The 15,026-nt window shown below is 34.8% G+C and overlaps 1 protein-coding gene across 1 annotated transcript; it reads right to left on the bottom strand.

The window, feature by feature from the left end:
• Positions 1-1,582: 1,582 nt before the first annotated feature.
• LOC138326234 (killer cell lectin-like receptor subfamily F member 2) lies at positions 1,583-10,965 on the bottom strand. Its single transcript, XM_069272359.1, has 6 exons — positions 10,557-10,965; positions 9,733-9,837; positions 8,544-8,662; positions 6,313-6,403; positions 2,095-2,306; positions 1,583-1,742 (listed from the first exon to the last, which is right to left on the bottom strand). Exons 1-6 carry the CDS (start codon positions 10,669-10,671, stop codon positions 1,713-1,715), a joined length of 672 nt encoding a protein of 223 aa, XP_069128460.1. The 5' UTR covers positions 10,672-10,965; the 3' UTR covers positions 1,583-1,712.
• Positions 10,966-15,026: the final 4,061 nt, after the last annotated feature.

Here is a 15,026-nt window from a genome sequence, read left to right as displayed (position 1 = left end):
GGCAATGGATGGCAAGTGTTTTCTTTTTCTTTTGCTTTTTGCTTGTAAAACAATCGCGAATGGCATGTAAAGATATCAAAACTGTCATGTCATTTTTATAAGTAAATTAAAAAAAATATATGAAAAAATATTTATCGAAGTTTTATTAAACTTTGCTGTGATATTGCCGATTGGTTTAATTTTGATTTATCGGATAAGATATTTTATATATGCCGAGCTATTAGTCCAGTTGATCAGATCAGTCACCTGTCCAGTTGGTCCGGTCAGTCACCATTCCAGTTGGTCCGGTTAGTCACTAGTCCAGTTGGTTCGGTCAGTCACTAGTCTTGTTGGTTCGGTCAGTCACTAGTCCAGTTGGTCCGGTCAGTCATAAGTCCAGTTGGCCCAGTCAGTTACTAGTCCAGTTGGTCCGGTCAGTCACTTCTCCAGTTGGTCCGGTTAGTCACTAGTCAAGATGGTCCGGTCAGTCATTAGTCCAGTTGGTCCGGAGAGTCACTAGTCCATTTGGTCTGATCAGTCACTAGTCAAACTAATAAACCAGTACTCCACCAGTCCAATAAACCAGTGCTCCATCAGTCCAGTAAACCAGTACTTCACCAGTCCAATAAACCAGTGTTCCATCAGTCCAGTAAACCAGTATTCCATCAGTTCAGTAAACCAGTACTCCATTAGTCCGGTAAACCAGTACTCCATCAGTTCAGTAAACCAGTATTCCACCAGTTCAGTAAACCAGTACTCCATCAGTCCAGTAAACCACTACTCCATCTGTCCAGTAAACCAGTACTCCATCTGTCCAGTAAACCAGTACTCCATCAGTCCAGTAAACCAGTACTCCATAAGTCCAGTAAACCAGTACTCCATCAGTTAAGTAAACCAGTACTCCATCAGTGCAGTAAACCAGTACTCCACTAGTTCAGTAAACCAGTACTACATCAGTCCAGTAAACCACTACTCCATCTGTCCAGTAAACCAGTACTCCATCAGTTCAGTAAACCAGTACTTCACCAGTTCAGTAAACCAGTACTCCATCAGTCCAGTAAACCACTACTCCATCTGTCCAGTTAACCAGTACTCCACCAGTTAAGTAAACCAGTACTCCATCAGTGCAGTAAACCAGTACTCCACTAGTTCAGTAAACCAGTACTACATCAGTCCAGTAAACCAGTACTTCACCAGTTCAGTAAACCAGTACTCCACCAGTTCAGTAAACCAGTACTCCATCAGTCCAGTAAACCAGTACTCCATCAGTCTTATTTAATATTTATCGCTCAACTTAACTTAAAAAAGTAGAAACGGAAGCGGTTGTGATTTGTTGCCGGTTTATGCAACCAAATGTATAATCAGCAGTTATTATAAATGTGTGAAATAGAAGGGTCTGGGACGTATTTCACTGTGCAGAGTTGTTAAATGTCATAAAAGGGGTGTAACATTGAGACAGTGTAGTACATAAGATCACATAGGTATTTGTTGGTTTCCGTGTCATAGCATGCACGATGCATTTGAAATATGCCACTAAAGTAACGTAGCCATATTTGTCATACAATTTCGTGATTTTAATAGGTAATGCGAGCTGACGGTATATTAGGCAAAAACAATAAAGCCCAATAATATATGCATGTTTAGTGAATAAAAGCACAACATAAAACTAACACTGATACAACGTTTATTATCAAGTTTCTGCATAATGCAATTTGATTGGTCCAACTGCTCATTTACAAACCGGAGTAAGTAAGTACACTGTTCTGAAACAAAAATGTATATAACATAATAATTATTATTCTTTAGCTCTGTTATCCTAGTCATTGAAAGTCACTGATGAAAATAGAAAAAATATGTAAGCACGTGATATCACTTTTCAGTTGTGTGACATACATGAGTTATATATAACTAGAATTTAAATTATTTGCGCTAAACCAATTTGGCATTGAATAGATCTTAATGCTTATTGACTCAATTCCGTCCAAGGAAAGAAAAGTGAATGACATATGAATTATTTGTGAAAAGGAAGAAAGAAAGAAAGAAAGAAAGATAAGAAAGATAAAAAGAAAGAAAGATAGAAAGAAAGAAAGAAAGAAAGAAAGAAAGAAAGAATACCTGTTTCCGTTTACAAAGGCCCTTGAGTTGTCGTATACATGGGACGGTTGTGACAAAGTTTACTCTCACCACCCCACAGTCGCCGACACCAGGACCGAAGGCAGATGGTCCACTTGGGAATGGCAAAAATTGGGGCATGGTATTAACGATATCGTTGAGATAGTTTGCTTCCTCTATGTGATCGTTCAAACCAATGTAAGTAAATACACCCGCTATGAAAATATAGAAAAAAAATATTATAGGAAATTAAATTTACTCGAGGGCCAATGAACACATTTATACTTGTTTTCTTTGCCAGACTAATCACTTTAGCCGATAAACAAAGTACATGTATTCATACACCAAGTATCCCAAAGCATGCTCACTGTTATTTTTTTAACTTACACGAAATCACACACATGTTGTCAATAAAAGGCCGAGTCACGTAGGAGATAAACCAGTAACATACATGTTGTCAGTAATAGGCTGATTCACGTAGGGGTTAAATCAGTCACTAACATGTTGTCAGTTATAGGCTTTGAAACGTAGGAGATACACCAGTAACTAACATGTTGTCAGTTATAGGCTGAGTCACGTAGGAGATAAACCAGATACTTACATGTTGTCAGTAAAAGGCTGAGTCACGTAGGCGATAAACCAGTAACATACATGTTGTCAGTTATAATCTGAGTCACGTAAGAGATAAACCAGTTACTTACATGTTGTCAGTTATAGTCTGAGCAGGGGGCCGCGGTGGCCGAGTGGTTAAGATGTCCCGACATATTACCACAAGCCCTCCACCTCTGGGAAGCGGGTTCGAATCCCATGTGGGTCAGTTGCCAGGTACTGACCGTTGGCCGGTGGTTTTTCTCCGGGTACTCCGGCTTTCCTCCACCAACAAACCTGGCACGTCCTTATATGACCCTGGCTGTTAATAGGACGTAAAAATAAACAAACCAAACCAAATTATAGTCTGAGTCACGTAGGAGATAAACCAGTAACTAAAATGTTGTCAGTTATAGTCTGAGTCACGTAACATGATGTCAGTTATAGTCTGAGTCACGTAGGAGATAAACCAGTTACTTACATGTTGTCAGTAATAGGCTGAGTCACGTAACATGATGTCAGTTATAGTCTGAGTCACGTAGGAGATAAACAAGTAACTTACATGTTGTCAGTAATAGGCTGAGTCACGTAGGAGATACACCAGTAACTAACATGTTGTCAGTTATAGTCTGAGTCACGTAACATGTTGTCAGTTATAATCTGAGTCACGTAGGAGATAAACCAGTTACTTACATGTTGTCAGTTATAGTCTGAGTCACGTAGGAGATAAACAAGTAACATACATGTTGTCAGTTATAGTCTGAGTCACGTAACATGATGTCAGTTATAATCTGAGTCACGTAGGAGATAAACCAGTTACTTACATGTTGTCAGTTATAGTCTGAGTCACGTAGGAGATAAACCAGTAACTAAAATGTTGTCAGTTATAGTCTGAGTCGCGTAACAAGATGTCAGTTATAGTCTGAGTCACGTAGGAGATAAACCAGTTACTTACATGATGTCAGTAATAGTCTGAGTCACGTAGGAGATAAACCAGTTACTTACATGTTGTCAGTTATAGTCTGAGTCACGTAGGAGATAAACCAGTTACTTACATGATGTCAGTAATAGTCTGAGTCACGTAGGAGATAAACCAGTTACTTACATCTTGTCAGTTATAGGCTGAGTCACGTAGGAGATAAAACAAGTAACTAACATGTTGTCAGTTATAGTCTGAGTCACGTAGGAGATAAACAAGTAACTTACATGTTGTCAGTAATAGGCTGAGTCACGTAGGAGATACACCAGTAACTAACATGTTGTCAGTTATAGTCTGAGTCACGTAACATGATGTCAGTTATAGTCTGAGTCGCGTAGGAGATAAACAAGTAACTTAAATGTTGTCAGTTATAGTCTGAGTCACGTAACATGATGTCAGTAATAGTCTGAGTCACGTAGGAGATAAACAAGTAACTTACATGTTGTCAGTAATAGACTGAGTCACGTAGGAGATACACCAGTAACTAACATGTTGTCAGTTATAGTCTGTGTCACGTAACATGATGTCAGTTATAGGCTGAGTCACGTAGGAGATAAACAAGTAACCAAAATGTTGTCAGTTATAGTCTGAGTCACGTAGGAGATAAACAAGTAACTAACATGTTGTCAGTTATAGTCTGAGTCACGAAACATGATGTCAGTTATAGCCTGAGTCACGTAGGCGATAAACAAGTAACTTACATGTTGTCAGTAATAGGCTGAGTCACGTAGGAGATACACCAGTAACTTACATGTTGTCAGTTATAGTCTGAGTCACGTAGGAGATAAACCAGTTACTTACATGATGTCAGTAATAGGCTGAGTCACGTAGGAGATAAACCAGTAACTTACATGTTGTCAGTTATAGCCTGAGTCACGTAGGAGATAAACAAGTAACTTACATGTTGTCAGTAATAGGCTGAGTCACGTAGGAGATAAACAAGTAACTTACATGTTGTCAGTAATAGGCTGAGTCACGTAGGAGATAAACCAGTTACTTACATGTTGCCAGGCGGCTGTTTATAACTACATTACTTTCATTGATGGGTTCAGAAAGGCTAGCCATATTAACTAGGTTACTGTATAGGTAGTCATGTTCGCGGATCTATCCAAATTTGCAAAAGTCATTACTTCGCCAAAATGGCAAAAACCATGTTTTTACATATCATAGCCTGTCGTATGATTGACGCTATCAAATATCAAGATAATTCTGGAAAATAAAGCCCCGAGAGAAAGTTCAAAACAATAAATCTTTAAATGTTCCACCCTGCGAAAATTAACAACTATAAAAGTATACGCTGTTATCAGGCGTGAGGCCGAACAACAGGGCCATTTTGTCTTTAACCCACAACTGCTTTGTCAAAATAATCAATATTAAAATTACTCGAAAGAGTTAACACCTTTAAAAAATTGGAAGGAGATAAACGATTTTGAAGTTAAATGAAATAGAAATCAACAAAGCTGACAATACGTATCAAGATAGCTAAATCGACTTAGATGTAATTATATATTATATTGATATTGGACATGTTGCCTTAATTATAATACTAATTAAAATGACCATCAAGATAATTAAATTGAGTATCAAGACAATTTAATTGACCATCAAGGTTACTTAATTGACTATCATGGTAATTAAATTGACTGTCATAATAATTATATTGACTCTCATGAAAGGTCGCCTTAATTATCACAAGTCGACTGGATATTCATAAAGATAATGTTAGCGATATAACTGTCATTATATTGAAAATGCTCCACAGCTGACAAATGGTATTTTTCTCTATTAAAAACTGGATTTTTTTTTCTTGTATGACATTAATTTTGCTAGTGTTCTTTAATGTGGGGTGTGGAGTGAATGGCGGAGTTTGACAACCCCAACACAGGCTTTTGGTTTTATTTTGCGTAATTGTCATTTTGATGCTTGGATTTTTTTATGTGTTAGAAATTTCCTTATGAGTTTTCATGGTTTGTTATGATATGGCAATGCAATGTGTATGTTGAAATATATAAATTTGATGTTTAAGATAATATTACAAATGTCACCATATATTTCAATATGGTGGCCATGTTCATTCAAATCCGTCTTATAGTTTTTGTTACAGGACTGAAGATGCATAAGTTACTTACTTTACGCCATTAGCATCATTTTAGACTTTGAGCATCTTATTTTCTTCAAGATAAAAATATTAAAAATAATTAATTACGTCCCGAAAAATATCCACAGCACTAGTACTATGCCCTATACTAATTGCGCTTGTACCAAAAACAAAATAAATGATTAGATATGTATTTTTGTGCTAATTAGAGACATATATACACGATTAACATCTTTAAAAAATTCCGTTGCAGAATGTCCTATATGGAATGCAGTACTGATTGCGAATGTACCGAAATCAAAATAAATCATTTAAAATCACTTTTTGTGTTAATCAGATATATATATACACTATTAAACACCAATTATTGGGTGTCACTTGTCGGCGGTGGAGCATTTTAGAGTAATCACAGTAAAATGGCATCAAAAGGGTTTCAACTCAATGCCACAGGTGGGACTTAACATGAAGCAAATAGATTATCTTGTTGGTAAATCATGATTGCTCAATTATGCTACAAAATTGCTGCTGTGAATATTATTTGAATGCTTAATTTTACCCTCGTTTTGTAAAACATTGTCTCTTATATTGACTAGTTCAGCTTGGTTTTCATAATCCGCTAAATATCCTCCCATCTGTAGACACGCTTCCTGAAATGATGATGATAATATAATAACAATAATATAATAATAGAAAGGTTACATATTCAGTACAGTACTAATCTTACATATGGCCCTCACAATAATACGACCAATACAAGAACAAACATGTAATACCTGTATGTTCATTTTGAAAGAAATAAACATTATCATATTGTAATCTTTCAGGTAATTTTTTCACTCAAATACGCATTCATTCAAACACTTATTTTCTTAAAACAAATAATCATAAAAAGTTGTAACTGCAATATTGTAGCTCTTAATAGTTCTAAAAAGAAGTATAGAAGTACAATGTATTGTTGGTTGGGGACGTATCATCTTTCTTGATAAATCAAAGCAAAGCAACTATAATTCTCAAATTTAAAAAAAAGTCAAGAAATGGATTTAGGTGTATATATGTGCATTAACTTATTATATGGTCACTCTCCGCTTGTCACGACCTAGGCCGCTCTTGTCCAAACTTAACACAAGCTACAGGTAAAACGTCACCTGAAATCATGACTCTTCCAGGTCAAAATAAAATATCATGATCTCTCAATCGGTTTTGCTATATTCTCTCAATTGTACGTGTAATAAGAATTATGTTAGAAAATTAAAATGCATTTTGTACAATGTGTCCATCTTTCCCTATCACCGTTGACGTGACAAAATGTTTACAATTTATACTGGATAAATACAGAAAATAAATAAATAACCCGTACACGTCAGGATATTTTTTTTATAAAATTGTTCCATCCTAACTTGTGGAGTTAATCTATCTGATATCACACATAATTCAAAATTAAAACTATAATTTCTATCTATACATGTATTTACATGGCATTATATAAAATTCATACGCAGTCTAGGTGATATTAAATTAAAATATTTTATCAACTTTGGTTTTTTTGTTATTTTTTCAGTACGAACCCAACGAAGTAATACTTTTTTAGGAATGGATTAAAGTTGTATTTTACCACACTGAATCAAATGACAAATGATAAAAGTTGGTCCTCTAATGCGCTCTGTGTAATAGGCAGATTTTAATTAGAATAAACCCCTATTGAAAGCAGCAAATCGCACGATGATATAAGTTTGCTGTCATTTAATCAATTATATACTGCCATTAATAGACTACTTTTTGCAAATAAAATCTTTCATATGCTACATGTGAATCACATTATTCAGACACGTCACATTTTGATCTTTACGTTTGGATATCAAAAATGATCGCATGTAGGTGGACACGGGCCGAAATGAGCATATTCAGAAATCTATTGACATCAACAAGATTTGATAATATAAACTATACAAATCATTTAAACCATGGGAAAACATTAGTCTCTCATTTACACACATTGGAACTAACACTCCCTTTTTGCAATACTTATATATAAAAATCCTTAGTTCTGATTTTTGGTGTACATATCTAAGCAGTTACCTTTCAATTACTTTTAGTTAACATGAAAGGTTTATTTTCAGATTGGCATGCAAAACATTCGCAATGTTAAGGTTGTTTTTTTTATAAAACTTTCGAACATTTAGAAAATTTCTATTTTTATTTAAGATCCCATGAATGGGCGTGTGCGCTAGAAAGAAATCGCGTCGTTTTTTTGTTTGTTATTTTTGTTTGTTTGTTTTTTCAATTGGTCTCCATGTTACTTAATGATTAATTTAAATATATTTTTTATGTTCTTGAGATCATAGCACAAAAAATGGAGCGTACTTTATATAGAGCACACTCAGAGTTTTGTGTTATATCTTCATAGCATGAAAACATATTCAAATTAATCATTGTAATTAATATACATAAATTATTTAAAGCCATGTTTTTCCATGAAATCATTACACCGTTATATCAGCCAATCAGGCGCCAAGTTACAAACGGAGACGCCATTAATTTTGCTTTTAACAAGCATTTTATGGGCTTAAAATTTACTTAATCAGCTCATAAATGGAACATATTGCCAAGCTTAAAAAACCATTTAATTATTTTACAAATATACAAAATAACGCGTAGGGGTAGTAACGCGATAAATTTCCGTTTTGCGTAGGTTCCACGCTTAGAATATTGCACATGTCAATACGTATGGCCAAGTGCTCATACCATTAAGGGAAAGATTCGAAATTATAAGAAATATATGGTTCTTACCCGTGTTCTCAAATAGGTTTGTATTGAGCCAGTAAGGGCGTAGCAGAAGCCATTGAAAAGGTGCCAGTTAGCAGGACATCCATTAGGGCCATTTGCCAACGTTGATGTTGCTACCGCCGCTGTGAAATGAAGACGTACGCTAACAACTTATTGTGTGATTGTAGTCAAAAATCGACGCAAGATTCACCCACTTAGTGACACAACATTAATTTTGAGCCGCGTTGTATCATAGAAGTTAGACAATCATCTACAATATTAAAGGCCTACTAACTTTCCGAAAAGATCTATTTCCTTGAAAACAATATTAAACTGATATGCGTATGTCGAATCCTGTCAAACAAACGCTCCGTGTACCTGCTACAGACATTAGTAAACTAATGGCACGATTATTTTGGGACAGAAATATGTTCCAAATCCTTTGAACTTGTTTGCATAAAATTAATATTTTTTCGCATATTTTACTACAATTTACTAGCAACATGACAATTTACGAGTCAAAAGTTAGTCCCGGTGCGTACACACTTTTTATCAACTAAGTTATGTTCAAGTACACCTAAGAACTGAAACTATAGGCATACAAAATATCACTTGTTTAAACAGGGTCTAATAACTGAAGAACATGTGGATCAACTCTAACGATATACAGGATATGGATTTATGTATACCCGATACTTTATAACATAGCTATGAAGAGGGCTTCAATGCTATACTTTCTATAATAATTAGAGCAATATACCATTCATCGTTAGTCAATGGTTCTGAATGTTAATAAAAGGTCAAGCGAATCAAACAAAATGATCCATTATTCTTGAACCGATATAATCAATATTTATACATCATATACATCATATACATCATATTTTTCCGTCTTGAAATGTTCTAGCCTTCATTTTAGACTTAGAGTTCGAGAGACTTAGATTAAGAGTTCAAGTGTGTCTTCAGTCGTAGATGATTCTAGATCTAAACATAGTTATTCTGTATTTACATATTACAGAAGTATCTGATCTAAAGGGTAGGTACTGCTTGTGACGTCATATATTTATGAGGGTAACGTCATCATTTTGTTATAGCAAACGACGTCATTTTCGCACATAAACTAATGACGTAACAACCAAGACAAATTCGCAAATAGATGTGTAATATATACAAGGGGGTGGGGATGGGGTAAAAAATAACAATGGATACCTACTCGACTTGACGGTCTTGGCATCTTCCTCCACGTGTTCCTGTGCTATCACTGCACCGAGAAGAGCCGCAAATCCCGACGTTATATCGATAGCGTATCTCCTCACAACTAAAAGGTAAATAAACTTTTAATGTATATTCTTAACACTACAGTAAACAATAATAGTTTGATGTTGTTTTAATGTGACACTATAATTATTGGAAAGGCAACCTATATTCTGTTTGTAAACTGGACACTTCCAACATTCTTTCAGCAAACATGTCATGAGTGAATTAGAAGCTCTGCTTTATTGAAGCATGCTTGAGTACCATCCGTACAGTTTAAGTAGGCATGCTAGTTAATAGTAGTTATGGATCTGATAAATATAGGATCTTATATGAGTGTTCATTTTATATGAGATTTTATGAAACAAGTCTAAGAAGACTGAGAACTTTTTTGTTTGTTTGTTTTTTATTATTATTTTTGTATTGTGCGTTTATTTTTACATTAATACAATGATGAAGGCATACTTATAGAACACTTTCTACTCTTTTAGCTCAGAATTTTAGAATAATTTCCTGTTGTTTATTTTATACTAAACTCGTGTCTTATTGTCCTAATGGTAAGAACAATAAAGGAGATAATTTCATAGTGCTCAAAAATAATCATGTTTGGGAAATCAAACATCAGGAAAAGTTATGCAAATATTATTAGCTAGGACAGCAGACAACTAATGTCAAATTTTGACGTCAACCAATAATTAGGTCAAATCGATGAAATTCTTAAAAATGCTTAAATGTAAAGGGAATATTGATAGCGCAGAAAGACTTTTGAAAATGAGTACTCACGTGCGTATTGTGACTGTGCTCCAAGCATATACCTTCCTGGTAAACCAGGTCCCTGTCCGGCAACAAGAGCAGCACACAGGAGGCCAATCCACACAAAAGATAAAAGTCTCGCCATCCTTCTTTGTAAATACAATGTTAGGAAAGTATCATTTCTTAGGGATGATGAAGACGACAATAAAGGATGATGAAGATGACAATTAGGGATGATGAAGACGACAATTAGGGATGATGAAGACGACAATTAGGGATGATGAAGACGACAATTAGGGATGATTAAGACGACAATTAGGGATGATGAAGACGACAATTAGGGATGATGAATACGACAATTAGTGATGATGAAGACGACAATTAGGGATGATAAAGACGACCATTAGGAATGATGAAGAAGACAATTAGGGATGATGAATACGACAATAAGGGATGATGAAGAAGACAATAAGGGATGACGAAGACGATAATTAAGGATGATGAAGAAGACAATAAGGGATGACGAAGACGATAATTAAGGATGATGAAGATAAACAATAAGGTATGACGAAGACGACAATAAGGATGGATGAAGACCACAAATAGGGATGACGAAGACGATAATTAGGGATGATGAAGACGACAATAAGGGATCTGGAAGATGACAATTAGGGGTGATGAAGATGACAATTAGGGTTGATGAAAACGACAATTAGGGATGATGAAGACGACAATTAGGGATGATAAAGACGACAATTAGGGATGATAAAGATGACAATTAGGGATGATGAAGACGACAATTAGGGATGACGAAGACGACAATTAGGGATGATGAAGACGACAATTAGTGATGGTGAAGATGACAATTAGGGTCGATGAAGACGACAATAAGGGATGGTGAAGATGACAATAAGGGATGATGAAGACGACAATTAGGGATGATGAAGACGACAATTAGGGATGATGAAGATGACAATTAGGGATGATGAAGACGACAATTAGGGATGATGAAGACGACAATTAGGGATGATAAAGATGACAATTAGGGATGATGAAGACGACAATTAGATGATAATTAGGGATGACGAAGACGACAATTAGGGATGATGAAGACGACAATTAGGGATGATAAAGATGATAATTAGGGATGATAAAGATAACAATTAGGGATAATGAAGACGACAATTAAGGATGATGAAGACGGCAATTAGGGATGGTGAAGATGACAAAAAGGAATGATGAAGACGACAATTAGGGATGATAAAGATTACAATAAGGGATGATAAAGATGACAATTAGGGATGATGAAGACGACATTTAGGGATGATGAAGACGGCAATTAGGGATGGTGAAGATAACAATTTAGGATGATGAAGACGACAATTAGGGATGGTGAAGACGACAATAAGGGATGATGAAGATGACAATTATGGATAATGAAGACGACAATTAGGGATGATGAAGACGACATTTAAGGATGATAAAGATATAAACGTATTGTAATGTGAATAACATTGTAAATAATGTTTATAATGTATGAGTGAAAGGGCACGCTGTATTTTACTTAAAACAAATCTTTTCTCCGAGAAACTTTTTTTTACCAAAATGAGCATGTGTATTACTGCAAAGATCAAATAATCAATTACTGACTAAATGCCATACATTTGATACCTTATGTATCTTTAGATGGAAACTTACATGCAAAACCACTTTACAATTACAGATAACATTGAAAAAATGAAATTGTAGATAACTACTTAGTTTCATGGTCTGACCACTGCATTGTAGATGTAAATATAATAATTGTTGGTAATACTGCCAAAAATCATTTTCACTCCTTATTTGTAATTGTAAAACTTAAAGCTATGTATTGCAAAGTATTGTAATTCTCAAAATGTTGGTAACTTGTGGTGGAGAATTAAAAGCTCTTCTTAATTCGTGAATATGAATATCACTGCACATATAATTTTAATAGGACGTAAGACCAAATTTATCCCAGAACTATGCATGTTTCACAATGGAAAACCCATGTTACATAGCAGTTGGTTATCGTTTATGTTTACATACTCCAGTGTGTAAACACCTACGGCGCCTCTGATTGGTCAACTCCAAGATCTGTTGATTCCGATTGGCTCTCAAATTTGGGTTACTTTTCATGGCGCATTTTCTTTTAAATAGCATTGTATTGTTTAAACATGTAGTTAAACAATAGAATATTGGCTCTCTATTAAGTCACTATATTTTATGGCGGGAAGATATCACTACACATTGTATGGTGGTAAGATTCCCTGAATGAAGACGAGAAAATGGTCAACACGGTATAAATATAGAAATATAAATATAGAGTTAAAGTTATGGGATAAATAAGTTCCCCAACGCGTGACTGTTGTTTATCATGTTTATCTAAACTCTCGTTAGTTAATTTTCAAATCTTTAAAAGACACTCGCTAAAGCTCGTGACTTTTCCAAATTTGAAAATTAACTAACTCGAGTTTGATAAACATGATAAACAACCGTCACTTGTTGGGGAACCTCTATATACCAAATTAAACCTGACTAAAATCAGTATCAGTGCGAGTCATACCACGTAATATTTGAAAAGGCAATTTCATCAATCATGCAAGACAGTTTGCTAGTTTATCTGATAAAATGATAAGGATCTGATTGGCAGCAAACACTAGACAAAACATTTACTATGTAAACAACAAATTATAAATTCATTACATCGAATGTCTTCGTTCTCTTTAAATCTCGGAACCTGCAGACGTTTTCAATTAGAAGATAAATAGAAAGTAACCAGTATAAAAAACAATTGAAGAACAATGGTTACGATAATTAGTATAAAATTAGCATTGTTAAATGAAATCATTTTCTATAGAAAATACATAAAAATGTAACAGAAACTTTTTCCATAATATTTCTCTAATGTGTAAATATGGGGAAAATAAAATATAGCCCAGTGAAGCTGGTTGAGATTCAACTACCTAGCAAGCACTCTAGGTAAAGCTACGTTGACACATTACAGAATTTTTCACAAGTTGAATTATACAAAAAAATCAAACAAAAAACACATGGTATAATTTAAAACTAAGTGCTATAGAAATGTGATAATATTGAAAAATAACAAACAACCTGTTGCCATTGTTACTGGTGTAAAACAAATAATTACAGCCTACGACGAAGGACTAAATACCTACCTGCTATTAACAACGTAGAGAAGGCTGGACCTGCTATCAGTGGCGACTTAAAAATAATATTGTGAGAATGTTACGCTGAATTTAGTCATCATGTATCATTTTAAATCAGCCGGAAAACATTTTTTTGTAATATTGTTTGGACAAAAATGTTTAAATAGCTTACCGGTTTAGCTGTGTAACACTTGCACCTGTTCCGTGGTCTCAGGGCCCTACTAATGGTAACGGATTGGAGTGATACATCATGTTTGAGTGGAAGGCTAGGTACCAAGGTGGGACGAATTGACACTGTCTACACATACCGCGTCCTCTCATATAGATTTCCGTTTGGAATATTTAATGCAAACTATACTATGGTTTATTAACAGTTTACCCGACATTTTGGTTTAATTGTAACAGAAATTCACTCATTTGATTTTAAAAGAATTTCAAAAGAATGTTGAAGCATTGTACAACTATCAAACAGTTCCATAGTGCTAATTACTAATTGTTCCATTAATGTTTGGACCCTGTTTAAACAAGCGATTTTTGTATGCTTATGTATCACTTCCTAGGTGTACTTGAACATAACTTGCATGTCTTTCCCCAAATACAACAGTTAAACCTTTTTTTCTCATTAGTCTTCTTTCCATGCTCAGTGTTCCTCACAGTAAATAATAGACTATTTGAGATGATTGGAATGTCTTCCTATATGATATATTTGCGTATGATCTACGGTCGTCATTTTCCTGACAAGGTCAAAAAAGACTCGATGTGTATGTTTTTGTAAAGTCGAATCCGATTAAAACATTATTTCTAATACATGCAATGAACACCAGTAAATGACAGAAATGTACTGAACCCTGTGGAGTTGCAGAACTGAAATGTACAACTTTATGCATATTTTGCCAAAATTTACAAACAACATAACAATCTACGAGTCAACACTAATATGTAAGGTCATGACGGATGCATAGACATTTTATATCAAGTTATGTTCATAATCACCTAAGAAGTGGTATATATGCATACAAAAATCACTTGTTTAAAAAGGGTCTTAAACTTTAACCATCTTTTCGGGAAAGTCACAAAAGTACATGTACAGTAAAACTCGGATAAGTCGATGCTGCCAGGACCAGATAAAATGTTCGATGTATTCGATTCAAGCGTGATCGATACAAGTGATTTTTACTATACATGCATTGGTATTTAAAAGAAATGAATATTAAAGCGTAATTCTCCCTCCTTCATTTTGCCCTTTAATTGGGCGACACTGGGTGTAGTATATTTTCCTACCTAATAAACTAAAACTACATTACATTTGTAT

The sequence above is a fragment of the Argopecten irradians genome, chromosome 6 (assembly GCF_041381155.1).
Source record: "Argopecten irradians isolate NY chromosome 6, Ai_NY, whole genome shotgun sequence".
Taxonomy (NCBI): domain Eukaryota; kingdom Metazoa; phylum Mollusca; class Bivalvia; order Pectinida; family Pectinidae; genus Argopecten; species Argopecten irradians.
The sequence above is the reverse complement of the archived record's forward strand: the minus strand, read 5'-3'. Positions and strand labels throughout refer to the sequence as shown.